The sequence below is a fragment of the Mirounga leonina genome, unplaced genomic scaffold (assembly GCF_011800145.1).
Source record: "Mirounga leonina isolate KUSES-001 unplaced genomic scaffold, KU_Mleo_1.0 Mir_114, whole genome shotgun sequence".
Classification (NCBI taxonomy): Eukaryota; Metazoa; Chordata; class Mammalia; order Carnivora; family Phocidae; genus Mirounga; species Mirounga leonina.
The window spans coordinates 24,104,123-24,127,540 of NW_023270265.1; the positions used below are offsets into that span (position 1 = coordinate 24,104,123).

Genomic DNA, 23,418 nt, shown 5'->3' on the forward strand with positions numbered 1-23,418 from the left:
TAAACGCTGGAGCGGAAGGCGGGGTGGGCGTGATGACGTCATGGACACGCCGCCGCAGAGCAATTCGCGTCCCGGAAGCGGCGACAGCGGGGGAGGCGGAGGAGGCTCTCCGGTTTGCGACTTCAGAGAGGCCTTTGAAAGAGGCGCGTCCTCGGGGTGGGGCGGCCCTGAGGAAACGCTCCGGGGTCTAGTGGCCCTTCCAGGGCTCCCTGGCCGTCCCCGCCCCTCCCCCACCAACCCAGCGACCGGGTAGGTGAGGTGTCACCACCCCCCCCCACCTCCGGGTCTCTGCCGACTGTGTGGAGTTGGGCGCCTGGACGCAGCGGGGGCCGCCACTTGCTGGCCCAGCGACTTTGGGCGTGGCCTTCCCTGGTCTAGGCCGCAGGGCCCGAAGGGGCTCCGTGGGCTGCAGAGGGTTGGTGGTCCAGGCCTCTGCCGGCGCTGACCAGCTTCACCCCCTCCAGGGCTTTTTTGGGTCCTTTAGTCCGAGCTCCACCTGCGGGTATTTCGGGCTCCCAGTGGCGCCTTGGTCACATCCCCACCCACACCCCCAATCCCAGGTCAGGTCGCAGTCCATTGCGAGGGACTGGCTTATGTTGCTGTGCGTCAAGATTCCGCCCTTTCTGTCCCCTCCTTTTCTTTTTAGGGTTTGGGGTAGGACTTTGAAATTAGGGAAGAGGGTGAGGGGTCTCCCCATCGGAGAGGGGAGATGGGAACAGGGCCTTATGGAAGGAGGTGACTGCCCCGTGGGGTTCAAGGGAAAAGGGAGGGTAATGGGCAGGAATGGTCCAGGAAGTTGTTGGGAACAGAAAGAAGAAGGAAGCGTTAGAAGATGTGGCGGGGAGGGAGAAAGCATGGGAGTCCTAGAGGATGGACAGTTCATTCACTCATTCACTGAGCATTAATTAACCTTCCACTGAGTGCAGAAGCAGTGGTAAATGGAAGACATAGTTTTTGATCTGGTGGAGCTCCCAAGTTAAGAAGCACAGACCCGCAAGAAAGCAGGGAGTTTTACTTTGGTGTGATAAATGCTGTTAGGGCAAGTACATGATCCACTGGGATTATTGGGGAGGGTCTCCCATTCCAGACTGGGGGCATTGGCAAAGACCTCTCAGATCAAGGGAACAATGTTTCAGCCGTTACCTGAAGGATGAGTAGGAATTAACCAGGTCAGGAGTGGGTGAAAAATATTCCAGGTCATCATTTCTCTTTAGACATCAGGCTGCCTCTTCCCAGCAGCCATGTGCGCTTGGTCTTTATGGTTTATACTCTTGATGGGTCTGTGGGGAATAACATTAGTTGGAGAGTCAGAAGAGCAGGATTTATATCTGGGCAATTCACTTCACCCTGCTGAACGTTTTTCCTCTCTGTGAAATGGGTATTCCACCTGTAACCCTTCCTACCTCACAGGTTTATTATAGGCACCACATAGACTAATGTAAGGAGAAGTGTATTGGGGATTGGAAGTGCAATGCAAATGTCAGGAATTATTATGGTTGCAGGATGCAGACATCAGAGCGTGAGGGGAGTGGGCCAGAGGTGAGCCCCAGCGTGATGCCTGAGGTTCCCCTGGAGTCTCCACCTGCCCCTACCAAGTCCCCGGCATTTGATCTTTTCAACTTGGTTCTGTCCTACAAGAGGCTGGAGATCTACCTGGAACCCCTGAAGGATGCAGGTGACGGTGTCCGGTACTTGCTCAGGTAACAGACTGTAGAGTTGCTCTGACCAGCTAGACCTTCTGCTTTTCTGCTCCATAGTTGTGCTGGCCACTTAGGCAGTTGCTGGGCTGTCCTTTCTGCCCTCATGAGGAGTGGTTCTGGGAGGTCCATTGGTTCCCTGGGCTTATTCCAGACCTACCCCAGGAGAGGCAGGCCCTGGGAACCAGATGGTCTTTCACCAGAGTTTCTTCTTTGTCATTCAATAAGCTCATACATACCTCAGGACTGCTAATTAGCCTTGAACATCGGGCCTTCTAAATCTTAAAGGTTTTTTTTTTCCTTTTCTATCAGTATTAGCATAATTAATATTAAAATTAGGATGTAAAGTTGAACATAAGTTAAATACAAGTACCTGTGAATAAGCAGGTACCCTTTTCACTAATCTTTTAGGATTACGGAGCTCAAAATTTTTTGTTCTTATTTTGCTTTGATTTTCATCCTCCATATAATTTCTTTTTTCCCTTTTCAGCTCACTTTATTTCTTATCTTAAAGAATTTTAAGGACAGATATATGCTATTCCACTCCCTAAATACTTCAGTTTATTTCTAAATAATAAGGACTTTTTTTTAATGAGAAAAAGCAACATCACACCTAACAAAGTTAACAATAATTTCTTGATATCATCTTATACCCAGTTCATATTCAGATTTCCTCAGTTGTCCCAAGAATGTCATGTTTTGGTCAAATCAGATTGCAATCCAGGACTGTGCATTCTTTGTGGTTATAATGTCCCTTGAGTCTTCTCAATCTAAAATAGTTTCTTTTTCATGATACTGACTTGCTGGAGACAGAGCTGACGGTCCTGGAGAATTTCCTACTTAGATTTGCCTGGTTGCTTCCTCATGGTGCAAATTGGAAGTTAGATTTAAAGGTTGGATCATATTCAAGTGAAACTCCCTCCCCCACAAAGGTCATGTGTTCCTAATATTGGGAACCACATAAAACCTGGTTGTCCTACAGAGCAGACATTCATAACCTGGAGCTTGTGAGTGGGGCTTGAGGGCTCACTGAACCTCCTGAGACTACACGTAAAACTTTGTATGTACACGCATGTGTATTTCTAAGGGAGAAGCTTCTAGTTTTCATCAGATTCTCATAAAACTTTCCAGTCCTCTGAGAGAGGCAGGAGGCAGGAGTTGGGTTAACCTGGGTTAACCTTGGGTTAAGAGTGCTATTGAATATTCATTCTTACCTCAGTCTGGAAATAGTGGGAGGTTTATTATTTACTCCCTGAACAAGGCCTTAAATTTTTCTTGTTCACCTCAGAACCCCTTTAATTTATGGCATCAGCCCTAGAAGTGAGCGAGTTTGTATTCCATAGTAGTGTTCTCTACCATTAGATCACTGTCCCCTTGGTGCAAGGGATAGGGGAGATGATGGTATGAGGGGCTTGTTTTATAATCCCACCGTGACCATCCAGCTGAAATGAATTTTAGTCTTTGGGTTTTCTGCTGTGCACACATGCAGGTGTGTGAGTATGTTTGTGTGTTTTACCCTTCTGTGGCAAAGCACAAAAGTTAAATATAGCCTGCCTTTCACCTTTTCCACCGCTGGTCTCTTGGTGTTTCTTGGCACTCATATGTTAGGATTTTTCCATTTTATGCAATTAGAAATGTGAGGATGTGGTGGGATTGATTAAAACTGGATGTAGGGGCAGCAGCATTTGGCCTAAAGAGCCTCCAGGAGCTTGTGGTTCTGTGCCACTGGGAGACAGAGCACTGGTCTGTGAAAATGGCTGTCCGATTAGTTTGTCCTTTTGATTGTTCTTTTCTTAGTAAAGAGGATTTGACTTTCAAGAGGGACCTAATCTTGAGCTTTGTCTGTTAGGTCTGAAGCCTAGAGCTGCATTAGATTTTTAAAAGACACCTCTCTTCTGGGATCAGCTACTCTAGTAGGTGGATCTCTATGACCAAAGTGTCAGTAAAGATATGAGAAAGAATGGGGAGGTTTTACAGTGAAAGTGACTTCAGTGGCTCTATGATGTTTTTATTTCTGAAATGGGATTGTCCTGAGACCAGACTTTTTTTTTTTTTTAAAGATTTAATTTATTTATTTCACAGAGAGACACAGCGAGAGAGGGAACACAAGCAGGGGGAGTGGGAGAGGGAGAAACAGGCTTCCTGCCGAGCAGGAAGCCTGATGCGGGGCTCGATCCCAGGACTCTGGGATCACGACCTGAGCCGAAGGCAGACGCTCAACGACTGAGCCACCCAGGCGCCCCCTTAGACCAGACTTTTAATTTGCTCTTACGCTTGTAGCTGCCATTAGCTGGTTCTGAGGCCTAATTAGGGTGGCACAGTGGGGGATGCTGGGTTTTCAGAGAAAGGCAGACAGAGGTCATTTCATTCCCTTACTCATAACTTTCACAAAAAAATAGAAGCAGGGGCACCTGGATGGCTCAGTCAGTTAAGTGTCTGACTCTTGATTTCGGCTCAGGTCATGATCTCAGAGTTGTGAGATCAAGCCCTGTGTCATCTCCGTGCTCAGCGGGGCATCTGCTTGAGATTCTCCCTTTCCCTCTCCCTCTGCCCTTCCACTGCCCCCCCTCTTCCCCCACAAAAAAATAAAAGCACATAATTTAGTGAACCTCATTTAGCAACTGAAAGACCTCAATCACAGCAAAAGAAAATACATTGGGGGGTGCCTGGGTGGCTCAGTCGTTGGGCATCTGCCTTTGGCTCAGGTCATGATTCCGGGGTCCTGGGATCGAGCCCCACATCGGGCTCCCTGCTCAGCGGGAAGCCTGCTTCTCCCTCTCCCGCTCCCCCTGCTCGTGTTCCCTCTTGCTGTCTCTCTATCAAATAAATAATAAAATAAAATCTTAAAAAAAAATACATTGAAGTTCTGAATACATTGCTTGCCAGCAGCTTACCTGTTTTCCTCTTTGACTCTTCCTCAGTTGGCTGACCTTATAGATGCTATACTGCTGTTTATTTTTATTTATTTATTTATTTTTAAAGATTTTATTTATTTGACAGAGCAAGAGACAGCAAGAGAGGGAACACAAGCAGGGGGAGTGGGAGAGGGAGAAGCAGACTTCCTGCTGAGCAGGGAGCCCGACGCGGGGCTCGATCCCAGGACCCTGGATTCATGACCTGAGCTGAAAGTAGACGCTTAACGACTGAGCCACCCAGGCGCCCCTACACTGCTGTTTAGACTATAGGCGTCCATGCCTTTGTTGTTATATCTGTGCTCCTTTTCCCCTATTAAATATCCTTTATCAGGGATGAAGCCAGCAGAATTTGATTGTCCTCAGCAACTCAAGTCTCTGGTCTTCTTTCCTCTTTGGGGCCTCTGCGCTGCTATTTGGTGGTGTTGGTGGGGGCTGGGTCTTCATGTGCTTCCGGCTGTTCAAGTTCACTTAGGGCATGTCTTATGAAAGAACGCTATACTCCAGTTTCAATTTCTTTTTTGATATATTAAAACAAAATCGGGGCGCCTGGGTGGCTCAGTTGGTTAAGCGACTGCCTTCGGCTCAGGTCATGATCCTGGAGTCCCGGGATCGAGTCCCGCATCGGGCTCCCTGCTCAGCAGGGAGTCTGCTTCTCCCTCTGACCCTCCTCTCTCTCATGCTCTCTGTCTCTCATTCTCTCTCTCTCAAATAAATAAAATCTTGAAAAAAAAAAAAAACACCACACAAAATCTTCATTATTTTTTCTCCTTTTGGATTAATGTATGTTAAAATCTCAAAATTTCAGAAATCAGAGGAAGTCACAAATGCGGTCACAGAAATCCTTCACGTTTTGTTCTCTTGATTTTTGTATTAGATGAATCTTGCACAGTGAGTATATGTTCCTGTGAAATTGTAAAAAAAGAATAAGGGAAAATTTTAAAGAAGAAAGTTCGTTATTGTCACCTCTTAAAGAGACCAGAACCTTACAAAACACGGTTAAACAGTATTAACTGGGTTTCTTAACAGATATTTTATAAATTCTTCTTCTGGGAGGAAGTTCCACAGGTCTAGTTCTGAGAGGATACCTTTCCTTATCCCGGGGCCTAATGTGTGACCTTAACTCCTCTCCCAGTTGCCTGTCTACGTGAGAGGCCCACTTTTCATTTCTCTTTGACACTCTGAGCTCCAGGCCCCCTCCTCCTGCTCCTGGTTTTGATGACCCACCTGTGATGGTTGTCTCCTCCCCCCACCCCAACTGGAGGAGTGGCCATCTTTAGTGACCAGGACTTTCTTGTGTTGTAGGTGGCAGATGCCTTTGTGTTCCTTGCTGACCTGCCTGGGCCTCAACATCTTGTTCCTCACTTTGAATGAGGGTAAGAACTGATTCCAGGGGCAGGGGGTTTTTGTGAATGGATGTGGGAAGGAATTCCCAGAAGTGGCCACTTGTCTTGCCATGGAGTTGGCCTCCATGTCTGCTTGATGTCAGAAAACCGGCTCTGGAGAGAGACACTCTGGGCTAGAATCCTGGCTGGGTTGTTGAGGTGGCAGGTTCTTTAACCTGTTTGTTAAGGCCTAATTTTTCTCATCTCTAAAGGGAGGATAATAATAGTGCTCTCCTCAGAGAGTAGTTGTGAGGAACAAGGTAGCCTGTATATAACTTTTAGCATGGTGCCTGACATAGAGTAAGCAGCCAATGTATTGTAGCTATTATTATTGTTTCCTTTTTTTTTTTTGAAGATTTTATTTATTTATTTGAGAGAATGAGAGAGAACGCACATGAGAGGGGGGAGGGCCAGAGGGAGAAGCAGACTCCCTGCCGAGCAGGGATTATTGTTTCCTTCTTGACTGAATACTGGTGGTGTGACCTTTTTCCATTTTGATTTCCAAGCTGATTCTGGGGTCAGTGGGGGCATGACATGGGGTGAAGGTGCCAGGAAGGTGAATGGTTAAGAGATTTTTGCCACATACGTTGATTTTCTCTGGCTCAGCAGGTGAGCCTGGAGGGAGCTGCTGGGCAGTCACCAGCTGTGAGGGGTCTGTGGCATGAAGCCTTTGAGGTAGATGTGTGGACAGGTGGGTGGCTCTAGAGATCTTGGGTAGTGATGTCTCCTGGGGACCTTTTGTGACAAGATATACCAGGACCCAGCCCTTTTCCTGTTTGAACTGACAGGTGGCTACAGAAAAAGCTGAACCCCTGGGGGGAGATGTGTGAAAGGCCTGAGACAGAATGTTCTGAGGAGCGGGGTCCTTTATTCATGTATTCATTCTTCTATCAAACTTGCATTTCTCAAGTGTCTCCTTTATTTCCTACACAGATATGGATTCAGTGGGTTGAAAATAAACCCGGTTTTCACATAAGACCTCATTTTCTGTTTCTCTTACGACAGATATTTAACTAGCATTTACTCTGTGCCCAGTGCTCTGTTAGCTTGCTCTGGGGGTACCCTGCTACCTGGAAGAAGATCCTTTGGATTTTTCTCTCAGCCTCCCCATTTTTGGGTTCACAGTGGTCTGTCTGTGGTATTCTGAAAGCCAAAGGAAAGGCTTCCAGTCTGCTCCGGTGGCCCAGAGGTCAGAGTGTCAGTCACTCCTAGTGGCCAGACTCCAGGCACGAGCCACCTACTGTGTGCCAGCATAGGTTTGTTAATATTAAAAAAAAATGGGTCTGGGGCTATAGTAGTGACCAAACGGATAAAGTCCCAGCCTTCAAGAGCCTATGTTTTTGTTTTTGTTTTTTTTTAATTTTTTTTTTTTTTTTAAGATTGTATTTATTTATTTGAGACAGAGAGAATGAGAGACAGAGAGCATGAGAGGGAGGAGGGTCAGAGGGAGAAGCAGACTTCCTGCCGAGCAGGGAGCCCGATGCGGGACTCGATCCCGGGACTCCAGGATCATGACCTGAGCCGAAGGCAGTCGCTTAACCAACTGAGCCACCCAGGCGCCCCAAGAGCCTATGTTTGTAGAGGAGACAACAACTATGCCTGTAATCAGTCATGTGGTGATAAATTCTGTGAGGAGAAAATAAAGCTGAGTTAAAGGGTTGGAGAGTGAGCAGGGCAGATACTCTTTCACCCGAGGTGATCAGGGAAGGCCTTTTGGACAGAGCCCTGGAGGAGGTGAGGGAACGAGCATGTGGGCATCTGGTGGGCAGAGGCTCCTGGTCCTTGCACCTCATTTACCTGCCGTGTTATTGATCCCATAGGTGCATGGTACTCAGTGGGTGCCCTGATGATTTCAGTGCCTGCCCTTCTGGGCTACCTTCAGGAGGTTTGCCGGCCACGGCTGCCTGAGTCTGAGTTGATGCGGAGGAAGTATCACAGCGTGAGGCAGGAGGACCTCCAGAAAGTTCACCTGTCTCGCCCCGAGGCTGTGGCTGAGGTGAAGAGCTTGTGAGTATGGAAGGGGCTGGGGAGATGGGACATGGTCACAGTAATAGTGGCCACCACACTGAGTGCTTGCTTTGGGTGAGGCGTTGTATAAGGGAAACCACAGATGTTCTTTCCTTTGATCTTTTGAACAGCTCTGGGAGGTAGCTACTGTTATTATTCTCCATTTATGGATGAAGATAAAGGCTTACACAAGGAAAAGGTGATCAACCTGGGATAAGAATCCAGATCTAGCTGGTTTCACAACTTGTGCTCTTTCCACTAGAGAGACAGTTTAGGGTCTTGACTGAGCGCTTGCACACGTGAGCCACAGCCAGGGTTCAAATCCCAGCCCTCCATTTACTTGCTCTGTGGCATTGGGTGGGTTGCTCAGTCTCCCTGTGCCTCAGGTTCCTCACCTGTTAAATGGCATAATAGTAGACTTACCTCATAGGTGGTTGTGAAGACTGAATGAGTGTCTCGTACCCAGGAAGTGTTCAGTAAAGGTTAGTCACCATTGCTACACTATCGAGAAGCTTCCTAAGTGTGACAGAGCTGGTACTTCCGAAGAGCCATATTAAGACCGTTGAATAACATTAACCATAGCATCTGCAAAGCTTCAAAAAAAAGTTACAAACGGAGGCCTGGGCCTGGCCCCTGTCTGAGTCAGTTTTCTGGAGTGGGGTCTAGGTATCCCCCACCTTTTTTAAATGACTTTAAACTCAAATGGGAGTTGCAAGAATAATACAGAGGAGCTCCCATAGGCCCTTTACCCAGCTAGAACAATTATTAACATTTGCCACATTGGCTTCATCTGTTGCTCTTCACTTGCATGTTACTTTTTTTCTTCCTGAACCACTTGAAAGTAAGTTGCAAGCATCATGCATTTTTACCCCAAATACTTCTTTCCTAAGAACAAGGACGTTCTCTTATATATTCATAATCGTATAATCAAAATTAGAAAATTTTACATGGCTAACATTAGCATTTCTGAAGTTATCTAATATATAGTTCATAATCAAATTTTACCAGTGGTATTAATAAGGTCTTTATATAAATTTCCCCTCCTCCAGAATCCAGTCCCGAGTCATACGTTACATTTAGTTTTTTATGTCTTCTTAGTCTCCTGTAACCTGGAATACTTCCTTAGTCTTTGTTTCTCATGACCTTGACACTTTTAAATAAGATGAACTTACTATTTGTAGAATTTCCCTCAATTTGGGGTTGTTTGGCTCCTTATGATTAGATTGCATTTTTCCAGGAATATGACAAGCAATGTGTTGTTGTCAGTATATCATATCAGGAGGTACATCATGTCAGTCTGTCCCATTAGGGGAGATTCTAACTTTGATCGTTTGGTTAAGGTTTCTCTACTATAAAATGACCATTGCTGGGTCTTATCTTTATCACTTTATTACTGTGATAGTTGTGAAGGTGATTTTCTAATTGGCATTGTTAGCTAGCATCTGCTCTAAGAAAGAGCTCTTCCATCTTATCAGTATGAACTCAAGATTCTTAATTTTATTTAATGGGTTGTAATCCATTACTGTCATTATTTTGATCTCATTGTCCTAGGTTTGGCAGTAGGAGCTCTTTTGAACTGGCTCCTGTGTTCTTTTGATATGTCCCCATTATTTTTTTTTAAGATTTCTTTATTTATTAGTGTGTGAGCGCATGCGCATGGGGGTGGGAGGGTGGGGGTGGAGGGGCAGAGGGAGAGAGAGAGTCTTAAGCAGACTTCCCGCTGAGCACGGAGCCTGATGTGGGGCTTGATCCCACAACCCCGAGATCATGACCTGAGCCAAAATCAAGAGTTGGATGCTCAACTGACTGAGCCGCCCATCATTTCTGAGTGCATATGATATTCAGATTCATCTTATGCTTGCACTGTTCCTGCTCTGGAATCAGCCATTTCTCCATGGAGCCTTTCAGAAACCAAGATCTGGGTGCAGTATGCATTCATTGCTTCCGGGGGTGCATCTATTAAAACTCTCCAAGTGAGTCTGCCTTACACCCCAGGTGAAGACACAGTGATCTCTATCCTGCCATTTATCCTACGGCTGTAGTGTGTCTGTGAGGGGGGCTGCCCTGCTCCTCATTTTACCTCGGCCCTGGGAAAGTTAAGCAGCTGGCTCGACATCAACAGCTAGGAAGAGACCCAAGCGGGAACATTTGTCCTATGTGCATCTCTGTAGGGGTTCTGAAAGGGGGACTGACATGTATGCAGGTTCTCCTGAGCTCTCCGGCCCCTGCCATGGGTTCGAAGAGACCAGCTGTCCCTGGCTAGCTGTGCCCATGAAGTCCTAGGCTCTGTGGCCCCAAGCTCTGGCAGGCCTGTGGGTGTGCGGCTCACGGAAGGCCCCCCACCATGCCCACAGCCTGATCCAGCTGGAGGCCTTCCTGAGCTGCCTGTGCCGCACCTGTGAAGCTGTCTACCGCGTGCTGCGTTGGGAGAACCCCGCCACATCCTCGCAGTGAGTGGCCCCTGGTCTCCCCACCGCTGCCCTGCAGGGCTTTGCTCAGGGGAGGAGAGCCTCTGAGGCTCTTGTGTGCAGACCTGCACGTGAACTTGTGGGCTGGGGTGTATGGCTTTTGTTTAGACACCTTTTAGGTGTAGCAACAATATTTTAATAGTAGAAACATAACTCACCATGTAATCTCTCACCCACTTGTTTGATTAGCAGATGTCATGTTTATTAAGTGTGCCCGTTGCCATGTGGCTATGCTCCAGAGTGATTTCCTTCTAATCGCAGGAATTTCTGATGCTGCGATTCCTCTCTGTCGATGCAGGTTCTATGGGGCTCTTCTGGGCACGGTTTGCGTGCTGTATCTGCTGCCCCTGTGCTGGGTCCTTGCCCTTTTAAACAGCACGCTCTTTCTGGGGAATGTGGAGTTCTTCCGAGGTAAGCCGTGGACAGCTCAGCAGAGATGGGGCCGAGGCTCCCCCGATTGTCTCTACAGCTAATCATCCGTTTGCTGTGCCTTCCACAAGGGGGCAGCACCACACCAGGGTAGTTTCTGGGAGGGCTCCTGGGCTCTGCATCTGACGGCAGGGGGCATCCAGGGAAGGCTGCTACTGTCGGGGTCCCTTTCCCTTCCCGAGGCAGGTGAATCCCTGCTTATGTGATGTGGTGGCTTCTGGGAGATGAGGGAGGGATGTTTTCCCAGTGCTGCCACCCGCCTCCTGGGACGCAGCCACCTGGAGTAGCTGTTACTTCTCTGTGTAATCCCGGAGTTCTCATCTGCCATCTAGCTTCTAAAGCCGTGAGGCAATCTGGAGAGGCCCTGAGCCACAGAAACCTGGGCTTCTACATATGTTTGGGTGATTGCTATATTTGTTTTCTTCCCTGTAGTTGGATAATTAGTTACAGAAGCTGTAATTCATCGAGCACTTACTACATTTAATCCCTCTGTAACAATCCCATGGGTTGGGGGGTAGGATCTCTGTTTTGCTTATGAGGCTTAGGTTAGGTGATCTGTTCAGAGTTAGGAGGGTGACTTTCTTGCAGCAGAGAGTGGGCTGCTGGTGGAAGAGGCCAGCCACCTGTAGAAGGGGGTACCCGCAGAGCACCACTCATTCCATCCTGTTTCTGCCTCCCACTCTGTTCTTGCCCTGGGTAGTGGTGTCTGAGTACAGGGTATGTCTGCAGCAGCGGCTGCAGCCCAAGCAGAAAGACAGCGTCTTTGAGAGCGCACCACCGCTGGAGGCTGCGGGGACGTCTGCTCTGCCGGACTGCACGCCCGCACCCACGCCCACAGAGGTGAGTGCCCCGCACCGTCAGGGCAGAGCCTCCTGCGGGCAGGTTGGGGGGCCTTCTGGTTCCCAGCTTGTTCATGCCACACAGCTCCTGGCCTCTGTACATTCCTGCTGCTTCCCTGGCCGCCTCTTTTCTGAAACGTTTCATAATAATAATTGTAATGATAACAGCTACTGTGTGCTTTGTGGAATGCTGACTCCGCTGTTCTAAGTACTTTACAGATATCAACCCTGTGGGGTGTAGGTTGCTTCTGAGAGTGAGAGGGTTCTCTTCTGCAGAGGAGAAGGCTGAGGCACAGAGTTCTTGTGCCAGCGTCGGGGGGCCGGGACCCAGAGCAGGCCCTGTGGTTCGGGCACCTGGCTGGGCAGCCACCACAGGGCCCTCTGTGCCCTTGGGCCCGTTTCCCTGTCTCTGCTAGGTCAGAGGTGCCCTCCTTCCCGTGACTTCTTTCTTGCAGGTGTGCCATCTCCTCTGGGGCAGGAATGGCTGTTTTAGGCAACCTGGACATTTGCTCCAGGAAGCTGGTGGCCTCTACCTTAGAGGGCAGGGCTGCCCTCACCTCTCCCTCTGTAATAATCTCTCTTCCCAGGACCTCACGCCTGGCAGTGTGGAGGAGGCCGAGGAGGCTGAGCCCGATGAGGAGTTTAAAGATGCGATTGAGGTGGGTGGCCCTTCCCCACCACCCTCTACCGATCAGGCTAGAAGCCTGGTCCGGGAGCTGGGTGGCTTCTCACATCCCAAGTCTAGGTTTTTCAGTCCTCTTTATCCAAATGAGCAGTCAGAACTTGTGAGCTAGAGCTCACTGGATGAAAGGGTGCCTCTGAACTTCTGCCCATTCTGTGCTTGACCTCATCTGTCATGCATGCTCAGGGGTGGGATGGCTCTGGAAGCCTCTGGGAAGCACCCTGTGTTGGGGGGTGGATCATTTACCTCCTAGGCTGGAGACTCTAGGCTTGGTGCCTTGGATGTGGGGCAGGCAGATTTGGGGGAGGGCACTGTTCCGGGTCTCTCGCTGCTCTTACGCAGAATGAGGTTTGAAAGATGTCTCTTTGGGGGGCAGGGAGGGGAAGCTAGAGAAAGTGGTTGTAGGCCAAGGACTAGGTCAAAGAGTCCTCCTGATTTTAAGACAGTGATTCAAACTGGTAGTTTACAGAAGCATTTTATCTGGCATCCAAGACTTAAGAACATTTACAAATGGAGAGATTTCAGTGACAAGCCTGGATTTTCAGTTTCTCTGAAAAAGCAGCTCTGGTAGCCCCAAGTGTGCGGTGGTCAGTGTAGCTGAGGAGTGACTGTCCCCTTTAGAAAAGTCACCTAGTCCCCACCCCTGCCTCCACCCTCCTTGCCCCTGGTCACTGAGTCCTAGTGTGGTTGCTGTTGTCACAGCTGTGCTGTTGCATTTCCATATGGCAGGAAGTCATTTCTCCGTCTCTTTGTAAAGGGGGACATTGAGGTATAAGAAAAGGGCCTTGTGCATTGCCTGTGATTTACCCTAGCCCATTTCACTCTCACCTCAGCCTCATCTATGTCAGCATTTACATTTTCAACTGCTTAAAGATTTCTCCCAGACTCGGATATACGACTGCAGGCTGTGCATCTTGGTGCTGGTGGTGTAGGGAGCGTACACACCAGGGCTTTCGGGCTCTTCAGTTCCTAACCCACAGTAGTGACCACATTGTACATCTTAGCCTAGTTCACACTTAACGTCGGTAAAATGTGTAAAACTTAAATGAAGCAAAAGTTTTCTGAAAATACATTCTAAGGGATATTTTCTGTTCTCTTCTAATGAAGTAATGAGCAACTTTTAATGCATTATTTCACCCAGTTTGAGAAACCGTAGTACCCAGCTTCTCTCAAGCCGATTTGACGCTGGGCTCCTTTTCTGGGGCCCTCTGTGAACGTCACCCTCTGTGGCGTGCTCAGGCAGAACTCAGAGTGGCGCTTCCGTGTTTCCTTTTGCCTGGGGCTCTTCCTCTCAGCGGCGTCCTTCTTGCTATCTCTCTCTGTTTTCTCTTCTCTCCTTCTCCCGCGCACCTTGGGAGGCAGGAGACACACTTGGTGGTGCTGGTAAGTAGGAGCCTTGGGGAGGCAGGCAGGGGCCGGGCAGGGGGAGGGTGACTGAGCTGGCTGTCCCCGTGCCTCGTGGGGTCGGCCGTGCTGGGGGCCTCTGCACGTGGCTCCTGGAGCCCTGCTACGAGGTGGGCGGGATTGGAAGGAGCTGTTCCCACAGGAGGATGATGAAGGTGCCCCGTGCCCAGCAGAAGATGAACTGGTTCTGCAGGACAACGGGTTCCTGAGCAAGAATGAGGTGCTGCGTAGCAAGGTGTCACGGCTCACAGAGCGGCTCCGCAAACGCTACCCTACCAACAACTTTGGTACGGCCAGGGCTGAGGAATGGGGGCGGTGTGGGCACCACGGGGCCAGAGTTTTGGAATTGTGGCTCCTGGTTTGTGATGAGAGCAAGGAGTAAAGCTACGTCTACGGGCCCCGGGGAAGGTAGTGGACACACAATGGGACTGCCAAGGGAGTGAGTGTGGGTTCCTTCTTGAACGTTAACTTGCGGGAAGTTGAGGCACTCTGTTCCAGAAACGCCACTTCAGGACTATAGAGAGATGTAATCCTGAGGCAGAGGCTCAGAAGGCAGTGTGGCATGATGGCTGAGAACAGAATGTAGCGTCTGACTGCCTGGTGTAGATCCCAACTTTGCTCAAGGTGTCCTTGAGCAAATGATGTAACCTCTCTGTGCCTCAGTTTCCCTTTCTAAAAAAGGGCAGTAATAACAGTTCTTACCTCACAGGGTTCTTAGAGGTCTCTAACGAGGTGATGTTTATTAAGTGGTAGCACAGTGCTGGCTGGGTCACAGTAAGTGCTGAATAAGGGGTGCTGTTAACATGAGGGGTCCTGGTCCATCCTGCAGGTGCCTAGCAGCTTGTCTGGATCTTCCCTACTCAGGTTGAAACAAGTTGAAGCAAAAACTATCTTCCTTTGCACATGATAGAACCCTGAGGTCCCTTCTCCTCAGCCCAGTTCATGGACTGGCTAGTCCTTATTTTCCTGGGGGTGGGGTGGGGGTGGATCAAGGAAGGCAGCTTTGGAGAAGGGTAGACTTGACTGTTGGCATGGTGGGAAACCTGTCAGACCAGGAGAGCGGTTGCTGAGCCAGACAGAGTTCTGGCTGAAGAGGGCAAGTGACTTGGGGGTCATGCTGGTTTTGAGGAAGAGCCTTGTTTCTGCTTGGAGTCAGCTACCAGGAGGAGGAGGTGGCTACACTGTGTGTTCTGGTGGGAGTGAGTTCTAGGCTCTGCACCCTGGGAGAAGCCCTGGTTCGTTTGAGGCATTTGACCCAGGGCATCCAGGGGCCTGCCTTCCTGCCCCTGTAGCACCCAGGGCAGTTGTTTTTCAGGATTCGAGGTCCTGGACATGCTGTTTCTTTCTGCTCTGTGAGTATGCCCCAGTCATTTCGAGTTCCCTTTTATTTGTGATGATCACTGACTTCTCTGGGGCACTGTGTTCAGTGCACTTGCATGTACACGGACTCATCTAGTCCAGATGGTAGGTGTGATAGGGACAGGCAGTTCTTAGGGGCTTAGAAGCAGCTGGGTTCCAGAAGTCCCAAGTGACACTATGTAAGAATTAGTATTCTTGCTCTAGCATGTGATTCATTCGTCAGTATGAATTTTAAGTAAAGGCCCTTAGATGTTCTCATTTGCAGGTGAGTAACCTCAGGTGAGAAAAGTGATTTGCCCCATGTCTTCAGCCATGGTTGAGCTGTGACTCAAGTCCAAGCCATCTGGTCTGGCTCCTCTGTTCTTGTGTTTTTTTCTCACTCAACATGCTCCCTTTTTGCCTTAGTGTCTGAAGTCCTCTGGCTTTATGTCTGTCTTATTTCAGTATTTGGTTTTTGGTTCAGGTAATCCCGGCCGGGATGGTGAAGGCCTTTCAGGTTCACATGAGGCTGGCAAGGGCAGAAAATGCTGCTTTTTTCTAAGCCTCTCTTAATTCCCATTCTTTAAGACTGCTCGCAGTCTTCTCCCTGAGATGTTCTCAAGCTCCTTGCTGTGAGGGCAGGTACAGCAGCTCTGCTCCTGGGTCTGGCTCCCAGGGTGAGATGAGCAGATTTCGGGGCCACTCCATTCCGGCTGCCCGTGGAGGATGGGGATGCATGGGACAAATGAGGACAGGCTGCTCAGGGGCTTCTATGTGGCCCCGTTCTGTCCCGGAGGCTCTTTGACCGTTACCCTGGCAGGGCCCATGCAGTCTTAGGCTCTTTCTTGCTCCTGTGGCATCATCACATGATGAGTCAGGCCCTTTGCTAAGGATGGGGGCAGGGAGAGTCAGAAGATTTTGGAAGGGAACAGGGCTGCTCTCCTCCATATACCTGTCTTGAGCTGGTGTCAGCATCCTAAGCCCTCCCAGGCCCAGGCTTGTGCTTGGGTACATGTTGGTTTCACTAGACCACATGGCTGCCCTGGGATGCTTGGCCCTGACATTCCATCCTGGACTTGGGCCTGAGTGTCAGTCTTTGAGTGGCTCCAATCCCCTGCCCCATGCCCCTTGTCCCCCTTGTTAAGGAGAAGCAGAAGTGGGTTGCTTTTTTTTTCTTCTTTCTTTTAAAGATTTATTTATTGGGGCGCCTGGGTGGCTCAGTGGGTTAAATGTCTGCCTTCAGCTCAGGTCATGATCTCAGGGTCATGGGATTGAGCCCTGCATCGGGCACCCTGCTTGGTGGGGAGTCTGCTTCCCCCTCTCCCTCTGCCTACCCCACCCCCACTCATGTTCTCTCACTCTCAAATAAATAAAATCTTAAAAAAAGAAAAAAAAAGATTACTTCTTAGAGAGAGGCTCGATCTCACAACCCATGAGATCATGATCCGAGCCTAAACCAAGAGTTGGACGCTTAACCGCCTGAGCCACCCGGGTGCCCCGAAGTGGGTTGCTTTGCCCACATTCTTAGTGTGGGGGACAAAGTCTTGGAGTAGAGTGGTTGCTGGTTTGGCATCAAGGCGGCAGTACCTGCTATGCTTTTCCCTCTCCTCTGCCAGGCCCCAGGAGCTACCTGGCAGCAATGGCATTCACCTTACGCACCTTGGCCTCAGGCTTCTCCTTGCTCTATCTTGGGCAGGCCCGTCTTTCCTTGAACACAGGGAGTGTCCTGTAACAAGGGCTGCAGGGGGTTCTGGAGGAACAGAGGAAGAGACCACATGTAGCTCTGGGCCTTTGTGTGAAGGTGAGGCCCGGGGTTCCGTACCTGGCCACATAGGTGGTTCAAGAGGCCCAACAGTGCTTCCTGAAGCTGCTAATTGCTCTGGCCAGATCCCAGGAGGCCTTTGGGCCCCAAGTTGTAGACACTTACTCCAGTAGCTTTATTATCCACTCTCAAGTGTTTTCAGGACCCAACTCAGCTTCCTTCTGGGCCCGTAGCCCTGGGCTGGGCTCTGTAGCCCCTTTCGGGAGCACCTTCATGCCCACCGTGGTCCCCTGGGCTTTTTCCCCTGGCTCAGTGCCCCCTGTTTACATGGAGATTTTTGCCTCCTGGGGATAGCCCTTGGAACCTTCTTTGTTCTCTTCAGGGTTTGCTTTTGTTCCTGGAGCTTGGTGAAGCCATCAGGCACAGTGTGGCCTTTCCTCTCCTCCTCAGGCCTCAGTTTGCCTCCGCCTTTTGGTTCCCTTCATTCACCTGCATGCGCCCCCTTCAGCAGACTGTCTTTGCTGCAGTCCACCTTTTCCGTCTGTAATTTTCCTGGGAGCACGGGTGGGTGGTGAGCATAGTAGCTTCTGAAAGAACCGTCGGTTCCCTCCCTCCCTGTCCTTCATCTCTTCTTACAACCCCTCGCCTCCTCCCTTGCATTTGCTAAGCTGCTGTTGACTCCTCCAGCATGGTCCGGAAACTTGATCATCTCGTGTGTGGTGGTTTAGGTGGAGTCTGTCACGGCTCTGCCCTGCTCCGTCCTGCCCACCACTCAGTGTCTGTGCCCCTGCCCTGCATATCTTCTTGGAAGGTGCCTGGTTCTGAGCTCCTCTCCTGGAATCTTCAGATGACAGGAAGCAGGAGTCTGGGGTTCTAGGCATTTCTGAATTACCTGTGGGCAGACTATTTTAAGGAGGCACTTAGGAAAGGGTCGTGGCAGGCAGGTTTCATCTGAGCTCATTGGAGCTGCCTTCTCTGAAGGATGCCTGTTATCAGGTCCCCCCCTAGCTTGGTGTGATTTCCAGAGAGCAGATTCTGCTGGATGCTTTTCGGTTTTGGCAGGACCTGCAGGTGGGGCCTCTTAGTCCTGGGAGGGCACACAGACTGGCAGCTGTGTATAGTATGGAGACATGGATTCTCAGGGACCATGGGAATTTTCCTTGTTTTTTTTTTTTTCCTTAAAGATTTTATTTATCTGAGAGAGAGTGAAAGCAAGAGAGATTACAGAGGGAGTGGGAGAAGCAGACTCCCTACTAAGCAGAGAGCCAGATGCGGGGCTCGATCCCAGGACCCTGAGATCATGACCTGAGCCTAAGGCAGATGTTTAACCGACTGAGCCACCTAGGTGCCCTGGGAATTTCCTTATTAGTTTGAGTCCCCTTCTGTCTCTGGATCTGGACTTTGCTCCCCCCATTTTTTCCCCCCAAAGATTTTATTTGAGAGCGAGAGCGAGAAAGCCTGAGAGATCACGAGCTGGGGGGAGGGGTAGAGGGAGAAGCAGACTCCCCACTGATCAGGGAGCCCTATGTGGGACTCGATCCCAAGACCCTGGGATGATGAGCTGAGCCGAAGGCAGATGCTTAACCGACTGAGCCCCCCAGGCGCCCTGGACTTTGCTCCCTTGCTCACTGCTCCCAGCCATGACTGGGCTGGGCTGGCGTCCTGAGTGGTCCCATAGAAGAGCCAGGAACAGGTGAGAGTTCAGAGCCCTGGGCTAGCTTGAGGCTGAGCTGCTGCCTCTGTTTGTCAGGGAACTGTACGGGCTGCTCGGCCACCTTTTCAGTGCTGAAGAAGAGGGTAAGTCTCCTTGAGGGTGTGTTTGCGGGGACTTGGGATGAGGTGCAGGGCAGTAGCGGGGAGTCACTGGGCCACATTGGGCCTGGGGTCCGAGGTTTGCTCAGGTGAGCGAGGATCTGCTGTCCCTGTGCCCACGCCTTCACTAGCCTTCCCATTGGATGTTGTGTTTACTCCGTCCTGCCCCCACTTGGGCACCTCCCTGTTCCCAAGGTAGTCCCAGGTTCCTTGGGTGAGATCAGCTGATGGGAAGGTGGGGGGCTCCCGCTGTGGGCGATGCATCTGATATTGACCATGGCTCTTCACAGCGGAGCTGCAGTAACTGTGGAAACAGCTTCTGCTCTCGGTGCTGCTCCTTCAAGGTGCCCAAGTCCTCCATGGGGGCCACAGGTGAGTGGTGCAGGCAGCCCGGGGTCAGGGCATTGGGAGGGCTTGGCTGGTTCCTGCCTCCTCCAAGGGCTGCTGCAGCGTGGGAAGGGAGCAACGGGTCAGTGAGAAGGCAGGGGGACTCGGGATCCTGTCTGGCCTGGAGAAACATCTCCACTGTCCTTTAACAGACAAAACACTGAAGTATTTTAGGCATGCAAAACAATATATTTAATATATCTGAATTATAAGGCTTAGTAGTGAATATCTGTGGCTTCTTCACTGAAGTTAAAAAACAGAGCATTAGCAGCACCCCAAGGCTCCCAGCACCACCCTGCCTTCCCCAGAGGAAACCACTGTGCTGAATTTTATTCTTTTTCTCATTAACTTGGTAACGCTTTTAACAAAATGAAAAATTTCTTTCCTTCTATAAAACCTGTACATACTCATTGTAAACAAAACCAAAGATACAGATAAACAAAGGAAGGGCACCATGTGCAAGATACATATGTATGCACATGCACGTTCTACAAGTAGTGGGAGCATGTTCTGCACACTGCCTATAATGTGCTGTAATCAGAAATTGAGGCTTTTTTTTTGTTTTTCTCATCATGCAAGTAGCATATGCTTATTCTAGAAGATTTGGAGATCATTATATAGAAGGAGGAAGAAAAAAGTAATCCTGTAATCTTACTACCTAGAGATAACTGCTGTTAAAACATGTTGGAAAGTTTTCTTCTGGTATTTTACTAAAAAAAATTTTTAGTGGTGTTTTGTTGGTGCCAAAATAATTTCTAATGCAGAGCACCTGGGAGAGGCCTGCTCTTGGTATGGTCACTCCCGAAGTCCCCAGTCCACACGGAAAGAGGAGTCTGAGGGCAGGCTAGGGAGCTGGGTTAGCGAGGATGTGGGCTGGGTGGTGGGTGGCTTGTGTGGGGCTTTGGGGGTCGGGGAGATGGTTGTAGTATTGGGGGCCAAGAACCAAAGGGCATGAGGAAGTGTCTCACCAAGTTCTTCCTCCTTTTCAGCCCCCGAAGCCCAGAGAGAGACTGTATTTGTGTGTGCCTCGTGTAACCAGACCTTGAGCAAGTGAGAAGAGGGGCTGGGGTCCAAAGTGGGCGTCGGTCCTTGGGGCCAGCAGCAGGCCTCACTTTCCTGTCCCTAGCCCCTTGTGGTGTGTGCTGGGCAAATGTGGCCTGAACGCTCGGTAGGCTTCCCCTTCCTATCCTTGCTGTCTCCAGCTGGGGGGGTTCTGGAGCTGCTCCCCTCTCTTGCGGGTGGCCAGTAAGTGGCAGTTCTCAAAACCCAGAGGGAAGAGGAGCCCCTGGAGGGTCTGGCAGGTTTGCCCTCCTCTGCCCTGGGCTGAAATTAGTGGACTCAGAGCTGGGCAGGGAATATAAACTAGAGGGCAGTAGTGAGCTAGGCCTGGTCTCTGTAGGGATCTCTGAGCATCAGGGTGTCTCTCCACACCTCACAATTCTAGGAGACCACAGATCAGAGACTGGGAGAAGAGATTCTTCCTTTGCTGGTTCCTGGGCCAGCCCCTTGGCCTCTGAGAGCCTTCAGAAGGGCTTGGGCATGGCATGACCCAGCTCTGCTGCTTCAGGCATCAGCATCTCATTGTTTCTCCACCAGAGGGTGTGGCCAGAGCTAACAAGACCAAAAGTCCTAGATCAGGGTTGAAGTTTCCATGTTCTCCCAGAGGACGGCGTGTTTAGAAGGGCCTGTCAGAGTCCTTTAGTATTAAATGGAGCAAAACATAGGGAGCCCCAGCAGCTCAAAGGACATCAGGCTCACCTTGCAGAAACTTTGACTTGCAGAATCTCAGCCCACATATCACCCTGGTGACAGCCTCCCTGGGTAGATGCCAGGCATTCAGATCACTCTTACTCCTCCTGTTCAGAGCCACAGGCACCCCTCCTCTGGTCCAGAGCTGTGTTCCCCCTCCCTGGCCCCTTGTCCCATGGAGTGTGAGACAGGCGAGCAGAGTAGAGGTCCTGAAGCCCTTGACCCTTGGGGGCCTGGGAAATGTAGGATCTCTCCGGGCTGGGTCCTAGATTCTGGTGCTCTTCCTCAGCAGGACAGTCTAACTTAAGGGTTAAGGCCATGGAGGTCCCCATCCTCTCTTCAATAATTGTATGTTCACTCTGGACTCTTAGGGCACCAGTGTCTCTTCCTAAGCCTTGAGCGGGCTCAGGCACCCTTTCTCTCCCCTGGAGCTACCCTGCCTTTTTGAAGTATTTATTTATTTATTGCATGGTTCCTGGGAACATGTGGCACAAGGAGTGGGATGGAGACAATGGGGGGCTTCTCCTGCTCCAGGATGCTTCCCTGGAGTCATGGGCTGGCGGGGACCCAGGACCCATAGGAGGCTGAGCAAGGATCCGAGGAGGCAGGCTGGGGAGACAAGGCCATCCTGGGCCAGCTTTCTGGGGCTAGTTAGGGCTCGGCAGCCAGGGGCCCGCAACAGGCCAGGGAGGTGCAAGTCCCTGGGGAACCAGGCAGGCCTCGGGCTCCTTTGTTAAGAGATGAGAGTTAAGTACCCTGTGCTTTATTTACACTGGAGAGGAATGAAAAGGATCTCTGTGTATATGGAGAATTGTCAATAAAAAGGCCCTCAAGCTTCTGACCTTTTCGTCCTGGTCCTTGCACTAACCCTCTCTCTGAGGCTGGAGAGCCAGAGTCACCCTGCGCTGGCTGAGTTTGCAGGCCTGCGCTGTGTCTGCAGGACAGGGCTGGAGGGGGCATGGAGGCTGCTGTCGTCGGCAGGGTGGGGGTGGGGTGGGGGGGTAGGGTGGGGGGTGGAGGGAGGAAAGCTGTGCCTCGTGCGGGTGGGGCTCAGCGCATGTTTGTCAGATTGACTCGAGACTCCCATCTTGTGACCGAATTGTGAGCAGTTGGGGTTAGGACCAGGACTTGTCAAACACTAAACAATGCAGGCTTTAGAACGGAAAGATTTTAGCTAATCCTTCTTAGAAAGCAAAAAAGGATTGGCCCTCGGGAGGCTGAAGGCAGCTGGAAGAGGATTGGCTGTGAGATGGGACAGATAAGCGGTTCTCTGAAAGCAGGGTTTGTGGGGTGTATACTGGGTGCCAGGCACAGTGGTGAGGGCTTTACACACGTCATTTTATGTAATCCTTATGATGGTCCTATGAGGTAGGCACTGTTCTCCCCATTTTATAGGTAAGGACATTGAGGCCAAAGGAAGTTGACCAGCGGCAGTGAAAGGTTTGGCATGGCACTTTGCAGACCAGAGCTGGCTATGAGCCGTGTCTTCCAGATGGAGGCCCATGGCAGTGAAGACGGCAGGAGAGACCCTGCGTCAGAGCTGAGGTTAGGTTGCAGCCATGTTCTCATGGCTCCATGCATGCGCAGCTCACAGAGGCCGTGGCCTGGTCCAGGATGGGATTCTGCCTAGCTCGGGAACTTCCCCTAGTAAGGGGGAGCCCCAGCAGCTCCGAGGGGCCTCGAGAGGCAGGGGAGCAGCCAGGACCTTTTCCTGGCAGTTTTTACAGAAGACTGTGTTCACTTTAAAAAGTAGCAGAGTGGCCTCAGCAGCCGGGGTCCAGAGGAGCAGTAAAGGTGGCGGGGGAGGGGGACAGCAGTGATGGCACAGGCCTAGGGCAGAGGCAGCCGGGGCTGCGCTTGCACTTTCGTGGGTGGCGTGTGTCATGGGTAGCTCAGCTGGAAGGCTGCTCAGAGATCATCCCGGCCGGCGCCTCACTCCAGGGGGGACACCACATCTGTTTGAAGAGGTGTGTTCCCCACGGCGTGAGAGGATGGGCCTTCCTCAGCAGGAGCGGCCTGTGTTAGCCAGCGAGAGTCTGTGGGCAGTAAGAAATAGGCAGTGCTGTGGCCGGCCCCACACTTGGCCAACCTCTCCCATCAGCGTAGCCGCGCTGAAGCGAGTTTCCACAGGGGCATTGCCCCCAGGCCTTTCTGTGCTGCTTTCCTCTGTAAAATGGGCGTAATAGCGCTGTCTCCCTTAGAGGGCTGCCGTGAGGAGTAAGCGAGACCATCCACTCGAGGCATGGAGCACGGTGCCTGGAGCACAGGAAGTGCTCCCCAAAGGCCAACCTGTTACTGCCATCCTGGCACTCTTAGGGACAAGACAGCTCTGTCCTGGATGGCTTAGCACAGTGTTTGTTTTTTGTTTGTTGTTTTTTTAAACCAGAGACTCATCTTAGACTATTACTCAGGAAAGCATCTGAGGCCAAAGTGTAGTTTGAAAAAGCAGAGACAGTATTATTTTCGGAAAACAAAAACGATGCGTAGTGTTGGTGAAGTAGTCTGTACCACGCATAGCCTTTGGAACATGGGATTTTGGGGCTTGGG

General features: G+C 50.6%; 1 protein-coding gene across 2 annotated transcripts; it reads left to right on the forward strand.

The window, feature by feature from the left end:
- The first annotated feature begins 43 nt into the window (after positions 1-43).
- Positions 44-21,712, forward strand: ZFYVE27 (zinc finger FYVE-type containing 27). Of its 2 annotated transcripts, none has more exons than XM_035026580.1 (12): positions 44-249; positions 1,503-1,700; positions 5,915-5,985; positions 7,815-8,001; positions 10,356-10,451; positions 10,768-10,880; positions 11,599-11,738; positions 12,325-12,396; positions 13,966-14,110; positions 18,674-18,720; positions 19,026-19,107; positions 20,112-21,712. In XM_035026580.1, exons 2-12 carry the CDS (start codon positions 1,504-1,506, stop codon positions 20,174-20,176), a joined length of 1,215 nt encoding a protein of 404 aa, XP_034882471.1. In that variant the 5' UTR covers positions 44-249; position 1,503; the 3' UTR covers positions 20,177-21,712. The 2 variants fall into 2 exon arrangements, with proteins under 2 accessions (XP_034882471.1, XP_034882479.1); XM_035026588.1 differs by having other exon boundaries at positions 170-253.
- Positions 21,713-23,418: the final 1,706 nt, after the last annotated feature.

Excerpts from the sequence above, each read along its gene's own strand:
- ZFYVE27 (XM_035026580.1), top strand. The coding sequence starts at position 1,504 with ATGCAGACATCAGAGCGTGAGGGGAGTGGGCCAGAGGTGAGCCCCAGC. Across the intron at positions 1,701-5,914 it reads GGTGTCCGGTACTTGCTCAG|GTGGCAGATGCCTTTGTGTT; the intron begins GTAACAGACTGT and ends CTTGTGTTGTAG. Across the intron at positions 8,002-10,355 it reads GTGGCTGAGGTGAAGAGCTT|CCTGATCCAGCTGGAGGCCT; the intron begins GTGAGTATGGAA and ends CCATGCCCACAG.